The 7,872-nt window shown below is 33.2% G+C and overlaps 1 protein-coding gene across 2 annotated transcripts; it reads left to right on the top strand.

Moving 5' to 3' along the window:
* Positions 1–3,011: 3,011 nt before the first annotated feature.
* LOC100798359 (L-2-hydroxyglutarate dehydrogenase, mitochondrial) lies at positions 3,012–7,872 on the top strand. Of its 2 annotated transcripts, XM_003525687.5 has the most exons (5): positions 3,012–3,490; positions 4,348–4,629; positions 4,795–5,231; positions 6,080–6,239; positions 7,586–7,872. In XM_003525687.5, the coding sequence occupies exons 1-5, from the start codon at positions 3,137–3,139 to the stop codon at positions 7,694–7,696; spliced, it is 1,344 nt and encodes a 447-aa protein (XP_003525735.2). In that variant the 5' UTR covers positions 3,012–3,136; the 3' UTR covers positions 7,697–7,872. The 2 variants fall into 2 exon arrangements, with proteins under 2 accessions (XP_003525735.2, XP_040871270.1); XM_041015336.1 differs by lacking the exon at positions 6,080–6,239 and having other exon boundaries at positions 3,021–3,490.

Below are 7,872 nucleotides of genomic sequence, written 5' to 3'. Positions count from 1 at the left end.
ACTTTTTCTTCGTTCAAATATATTCAAGGGAAATCCGGTTTGCCGGAAAGCGCACCGGATCGTCAAGTATTTAAAAATTAAAACGGAATTTAAACTAATGTTAGCCTGAATTAAGTTCAGAAATGAAGCATTGTTGAGAGAACATGTATGATTGATAATTTAAAACAAAATTTAAACTAAACTTTTATGCTAAATCTATAAAATGCAAAGTAAGTAAAAGTGACAGCAGTAGGTAGAAATGTTAGGTCTTTCTCACAAACAAGCTGATGCATATAAATATATTTCTCTAATTAATCATGCTCTTGTGTTCTATGCTGTAGCCTAAATTACTAAACCTTGATCCCTCGTCAAACCGAATCAATCCAAGCTTCGTCCTCATATCCCTCTTGTTGGACTAGGCCCAATTGAGACAGCCCTCTTATGTTTAGACTAACTTAAACTGAGTTTCGTCCGCAGATCCCTCTTGTAAGACTAGACTCAGCTCAAGCAGCTTACGAAAGTTTAACCTAATTTAGCCTAAGCTTCATCCGCAGATCCCTCTTGTAAGACTAGGCTTAGACTAAACAACATTATTGTAACAACATAATTAAAACCAAAACTTAATTTGCAGATCCCTCTTGTAAGATTAAGTTTCGATCCTGCTTCAATCAAGTTCTAAGGCAATAGTACATTTCTCAATGCTAAAGTCACCTAACTATGCACACAAATGGATGATCAGACCAAAAACATACAAACATTAAGCATTGAAAGAAGCATTGAACACAGAAAACATAATCAATTAGATATTAGGTATTTACATCAGCTGTTCATTAGAAATCCCCAACTAGGGTTCTTAGCTAGCTATTACAAAGAAACCCAAACAATAATAAGCTTACAAAACCTAGGTATCTCTGCAAAAACTGTTCCTCTTGCTACCTCAAGAGCTTTTTTCCCGAAATAGGCACTGTGGTGCTGTGGAATTTTGTGCCCTGGGCATTGTACCCTAATTCTACACAAGACAGGCTTTAAATAGGCTCTGAATCTGCGACATTGCGCTTAGCGTCACCCTCGCGCTTAGCGCAGGTAAGTGGATTCGAGCTTAGCGTCAATCGTGCGCTGAGCCTAGCTGAAGACACCTGCTGCGCTTAGCGCACTAATCTCACACTTAGCGCGCGACCTTGATGCTGATGCCCTGCCAGATTCTCCTTCGCACTAAGTGCGTTGAAGTTGCGCTTAGCAGTGGATGCGTGCTTAGCCCACTGATGAGCTAAGCTCAACTGTTACTTTTGACACTTCATGACTTGGCCTCTTTTTCACCTGAAATTACACATATTTCATCATTAAATCCAATGGACATATTCTAGAGACAACTTTATCCATAAAACAAAATTTATTTACAAAAATCACTACAAAATAACCATAAATTGGGGAACTATACAAGTTTTGAAAAATGATTTTTATACAAAAGTTAGTCGTATAAGACAACTAACAATATCTCACTCTCATTTATTATGTTGTGTGCAATTGTGCAGATTAATTCAAAGGATTTATCAGTGTTTTCAAGGATGCTCCAGTATGTAGCAGACACTTGAGTGCTTGAGTCTATGATTAAATCTATCTTTCAAAACTTTATAGTGTTGAGTCAATATTCATTTTGTTTTAATTTGTACTTTACGCATGTCGTGCTTATTTTGACAATACGACTCCTATTTACATTGTTGAATGATGTGTGGTGTATTATGAAAATTTCAATTTGTTATTAATATACAATTATATCAAAGCCCTTGCCAATGATAACATGTCTTTTATAAAGTGTGGATTTGGGTTGGAATCTACTATGATGGACATGTTTGGTTGTGGTTTGTAAAAATAATATATGATTTTCATCTTGATTGATGAATATAATAAAATATAAGTCTCTTTTCACAATTTAAGAAAAGAAATTTGTATTTAATCTTCGTACTCTTGAAAAATTAAGTATTTTTTTGTTAAAGATTTAATGAAATTAAATTAAATAATATTCAATAATTTGTAAATATTATCTAATATTATTTAATAAAAGTAAATTAAATAATATTGAAATTTTAATATTATATTTAAATATGAATTTAAAAATAAAATTATGCATTTGGAGGAATTGAATTGCTCCATCCAAAATAAGAATTTGAAAATCCAAAAATTTGAATTGATTTATCCAAATAAATTATTTACAAAACGAAGGAATTTTAAATTAGAACATTTTAAATCTTTTAACATTTGAAATTTTCTAAAATTTTGAAATTTTCTATCGAAACACATGGTTAGCCTTTGCGAAATATTGACATTGAAAGTTTTTCTCCTTATTAGGAAAAAAAGGCAAAACAAATTTTTTTAAAGAAGTTAGTGGTCATATAAAAGGTATAAAAATAAGTAATCATATTAGGAAAAAAAAGGCAAAACAAATTTTTTTAAAGAAGTTAGTGGTCATATAAAAGGTATAAAAATAAGTAATCATATTAACAAAATTGTTGTGCAATTCAGTTATTCAAAGTATGCTCAATAGAAAAATAAAAATAGAAAATAAATGAGTAATTTTTTTTAAATTAATTTATTCATAATGAATTAGTATAATAATATAATATTATTATATTATTTTTCTTAGACCGATTATTTTCAAAGTTTATTTTTGTAGTAGTGAACCAAATATAAAAATAGGACTATCATTCAAGTATTTTATATATAAATAAAATAGTGTAATTTGAATCTTAGACCCTTTATTCGCAAAGTTTATTTTATAAGGCAGTTAAATTGAAACTTAGAATGTAAACATTATCATTTAGGTATCTAAAATACTAAAATACAATGGTTGAGTTTATTTAAATTTAAAAATAAGTATTTTTTAAGAAGCAAATAAAATTTACTTCTTAAAATAAACAAAAAGATTACTTTTTTTAAACCAAAATAATTTAGACAGAAATACTAAAAAACAAAAAAAATATTTATTTTGTTAAAATAAACACTTAATATAAATAAATTTTTAGATACAGTATAGTACTCTCTTCCAACAAATCCTTAATGGTGAATTGATCCATAATTTCATCCTGGGATTATAATCCTCTCGCTTCCAACAAACAGAACAAGCATAGTTGAAACAAGTCAAGTCGGAAGAAAGGGAGAAATGCTGAAGCAAACAATTCAAAGGTGGGAAAGATGCATATCAGCATCAAGAAGAAGGGGTGATGGTCATACGAAACGGAAGAAGCACTTATTTGGCAAATGGGTCAGGAGCATGAGCAGCAGCACCATTCAAAGTAATGATAATAGGACAACCTGGGACAGTGTTCCAAAGGAGAGAGTGGAGTGTGTGGTGATAGGGGCTGGTGTGGTTGGCATCGCAGTGGCAAGAGCCCTAGCACTCAAGGGCAGGGAAGTGTTGGTCGTGGAATCAGCCCCCACCTTTGGAACAGGAACCAGTTCTCGAAACAGTGAGGTTATTCATGCTGGAATCTATTACCCTCTCAACTCTTTCAAGGTTGGTGTGTCCCTTTCCCTTACAATCAAAGTTGTCATTTTTATGTAACCCCACAAAATAAAGTTGCCATGTTTATGCTGTGATTCAAGGCTTTAAGCTGTGGTCACAGTTGGGTTTCGCTGCAATCTTTGATATTATCGAATATTTCAGACAAATGCAGCTGAATGTTTAATGCAATTAGGGACTTGCACCTATAAGTAACATTGATATTGTGGAAAATTGTAGACAAATTGCAGACAACTGGAGACTTACGAAAATCTTAATGCTGCAGCTGAAATTGCAGTTGTAGACCGTCTTTTAATACCTTGTTGTGATTCTGGTTAAGTATTAGTAGGTGAAAAGAGCATATTGGGTATTGGAGACTTAAGTGATTGAGTCATTCATTGACCCAAAAGGCTAGATCATTTAAATTGATAAATTGGGAAGGAGGCAATGTATAAAGAGATTGCATTTTTGCATTTGAACTTCCGGTGAATTCATTAGTTAAACATTCTGACACTTGAGTAAAAAGTTTAAACATTTGACAAGTCATTATGCTCTACTTGTACTGAATAAAGTTGAAGTTATATGGTAGTAACAAACATGATTTGTATTCCTAGCTCGCTTTTTAATCATCAAAAGTGAGTTGTTGCATTGTGTTGGTTACCTAGGTTTAGGCTTTAGGCTATTGTTTATGCAATATAAAGTGAAAATAATGGATAGTTTTCTATGTTTATAACGACTAAAACATATCGTTTACATCATATCTTATACTTGGGAATTTATTTTTGTAGACTCTTTTTCCTGGCAACTAACCAAAACATGTTTACAGCTTTCCCCCCCTTTTGTGTAGACCATAATTCAGTCTATTTTTGCAGGCAATATTTTGTGTAAGGGGAAGAGAAATGTTATATGAGTATTGCTCCAAGCATGATATTCCACATAAACAAATTGGTAAGCTTATAGTGGCTACTCGATCTTCTGAGATTCCAAAGCTAAATGATATTTTAAATTGTGGGATTCAAAATGGGGTTGATGGTTTGAAGATTGTGGATGGTGTTGAGGCCATGAAAATGGAGCCTGAATTGCAATGCGTGAAAGCTATACTATCACCTCTCACTGGGATTGTTGATTCCCATTCTTTAATGCTTTCTTTAGTGGTATGCATTTCTAGCTTCTGGTACAATGTTTTAAAGATGGATTAACACATCCAGATTCATTTTGAATCTATCTATTCTGCAATCAGTTTTTGGTAATTATGCATTTCCTTTATTTTGAGCTAGCATGATATATTGACAGGAATATAAACCCTCATGTTGGTCCAGGGGGAAGCTGAAAATCAAGGAACAACCTTCACATACAATTCGACAGTCATTGGTGGCCATCTTGAAGGAAGTGAGATTTGTCTTCATGTGACAGAAACTGACCGTCTTACAGAATGGAAAGGGACATCAATTTTGCAACCAGAACTACTACTAATTCCTAAACTTGTTGTGAACTCTACAGGCTTAAGTTCCCCTGTCCTTGCAAAGAGATTTAATGGCCCAAAAAGTGGAGTTGTTCCTCCTGCTTACTATGCACGTGGTTGCTACTTCACGTTATCTAATACTAAAAACTCTCCTTTCAGACGTTTGATATATCCTATACCAGAGGATGGTGGCATTGGAGTGCATGTTACTATAGACTTGAATGGTCAGGTCAAGTTTGGCCCAAATGTTGAATGGATTGACAGTGTTGATGATATCTCTAGCTTTCAGAATAAGTAATTCCTAATACCGAGTCATTTGCATGCTTTTGATATATTTTAGTATCTAGTTCTATTGCATGTCTTACTACCTACTTTAGACCCATAGCGACATTTGCTCGTCTGTGAAATGGTTCAATTGAATCAATTCCATGCTCTATAAGCTTGGATTTATTCTGTTGTTACTTGATTGTGTCTGGTTCTATTGCATATCTTACTATTATTTGTAGTTTCTGTTAAACATGCCCAATAGATTATTGACACCTGGAGATCTTTTCTCCATACCACTATTGCAATAACATTTTACCTAGTACTTGAACAATTCTGCTACATGCTTTAACTAACTAACAGATTAGGGTCATAAGATCTTGTTCTTTTTGTTAGCTAGTTGCATGTATAATGAAATCATTTTGTAGTTCCTTACAGAGTCTTACCATGTGGAAGGGTTTATTGTGCTATCTACTTAGAATAGGCATTATCTGTTGACTCTTATCCTATTGATCAAACTAGTGTACAGCTTGGATTTATTCTGCAGTTACTTGTTTGTGTCTGTTAGTGTATCTAATGGTTCTGGACGCCCCTTGAATTATACTTATTGTGTCTTGTGATTTATTTCTTTTTGAGTTTAAGATTGTTATACTTTTAATTTATCTTAAATTTTAAGTGGATAAACAGAAATTTTTCCCTCACTGGAGCTATTTTACATCTGCATATGATCTTAAGCACACAATTTGGATAGTTTTGCCACTGCAGAACTTCTGTTCATGTTTTCCCTTTTCTTTCATGGCGCTTTTTCCATGTATGCCCTTGAAAAAAAAAACCTGTGTTCTGATTACAGAATTGACTTATGTAACCATGGATCCTAGGTATGACTATTCAGTAAATGCAAATCGAGCTGAGCGTTTTTATCCAGAGATAAGAAAGTACTACCCAAATCTGAAGGATGGTTCTCTGGAACCTGGATATTCAGGGATTCGACCTAAACTTTCAGGACCCTTGCAGCCACCTTCTGATTTTGTCATACAGGTTATTTCTAACACTCACTTACTGTTGGCCAACTTTTCTGTTGACAATCTGTACTGAGTCCATTAATTTGATTAGAGAAACAGTATTGTGTAACATGTTAGATTCAATGTTACATTTCGTCCATAAATTTTTTGTAACAGTTCCCTCATTTTGACTGACTGATTTCGTAAACTCCAAAATCCAAATTAGCCCATTGGTCCTGCCACCTCCCGTTAAATATTTATCCGGAAAAGTTCATTTGCTACATTTTTATCATAAATGAAATAGATTGGCATTCTTATCCTACTACTATCTTTTACACATCATTTTGACTATTTGATTTCGCGTGATCCATGTAGCCGACCTCACCTAGTAGGATAAGGCTTTGCTGATGTTGTAACAAGGGCTATTACACATACAATAGACTTTGTTTATCAGTAATGAATATTGATATATTAGCATTGAAGTGTTCCAGGAGGCAACCTGGTATAATGATGACTTTCTATTAGGGAACAGTGAAAATATGCGACATTATTGACTGTAAATGCACAACCTAATTAAGGACATGCAAAAAAATATTTCTGATCAGTCACATTCACATTATATCCTTATTGGATTCTGTATAGATAAATTGACTTTAGTAACAGTTCTGTTTGGAACTATAATGTCACTAATTTGAAGCTACTCCTGCTTTTTATCTTTCTTTTTTTTGCGGTGGGGGGCGGGGGCCTTTAATTTTTCTTAGAGCCGCACATCCTCCTCAACAGCGTCTACTATAACACATTTATTTCAGGAACTTTAAGATAACTCTCCTGGTTCAAACTTCAAATGTAATTTTATAAAACTTTGCAAGAGTGTCCAGTCCAGCAATTTTTTATTGGTTAAATTAGTTTTTTGACTAAATTGAATCTAAAAAATCAATTAGAGGACCAAAAAACTAATTTAACTTTTTTATTTGTGAACAGAACTGGGAAAAAAAAAACAGAAGCTCTTCTTACCTAGCAGGCTAGCATTCCAATCAGTATCTTGTATATAACTTTTACGTAACAAATAAATAAAGATGGAATAAGGCAGTAATAATTTTGAAATTTGTTAATCATGCTCATCTACTGGGCTATCAGCTGTTTTATCATTACATGTTTTATGAGTGAATGATTGAGTGGTCTGTGCATACTGTTAGTATACAGTGAAGTTTTGTTAGCAATGCTCCAAATTTACACATGCCATCACTATTCCTTTTTTTAAAAAAAATTCATTCCAAACAACCTACTTGTAAGGTTCTACTGTAAGTGGTAGGAGTTGTTGGATTTTCTACATTTTAACTGTACATTTGCATATTTGGTCTTACTTTTGTTTCATTTATGCAGGGAGAGGACATTCATGGAGTACCTGGTCTTATTAATCTTTTTGGAATCGAGTCACCCGGTTTAACATCAAGCATGGCAATTGCAGAATTTATTTCTACGAGGTTTTTGTGATGATCCAGGCATAAAGCGTGAAACATGTAGATACTGGACAACATTGAAATTTGAAAATCAAATTGTTACTACCTTTGGTCTTATAAACAGGACTGGAGGTAGTATTATACTTGAATGTTTGGTTTAACTTATTTTGAAAAAGGTTTAATTATTTATTTAGTTCCCTAGTTTCCCAA

This window comes from Glycine max, chromosome 5, assembly GCF_000004515.6.
Source record: "Glycine max cultivar Williams 82 chromosome 5, Glycine_max_v4.0, whole genome shotgun sequence".
In the NCBI taxonomy this organism is placed as follows: domain Eukaryota; kingdom Viridiplantae; phylum Streptophyta; class Magnoliopsida; order Fabales; family Fabaceae; genus Glycine; species Glycine max.
Note: the sequence above shows the minus strand (reverse complement) of the source record. Positions and strands in the feature narration are given on the sequence as shown.

Coding starts and splice junctions, on each gene's coding strand:
- LOC100798359 (XM_003525687.5), top strand. CDS start 3,137: ATGCTGAAGCAAACAATTCAAAGGTGGGAAAGATGCATATCAGCATCA. Junction 3,491..4,347: donor ACCCTCTCAACTCTTTCAAG/GTTGGTGTGTCC, acceptor CTATTTTTGCAG/GCAATATTTTGTGTAAGGGG. Junction 5,232..6,079: donor ATCTCTAGCTTTCAGAATAA/GTAATTCCTAAT, acceptor CATGGATCCTAG/GTATGACTATTCAGTAAATG.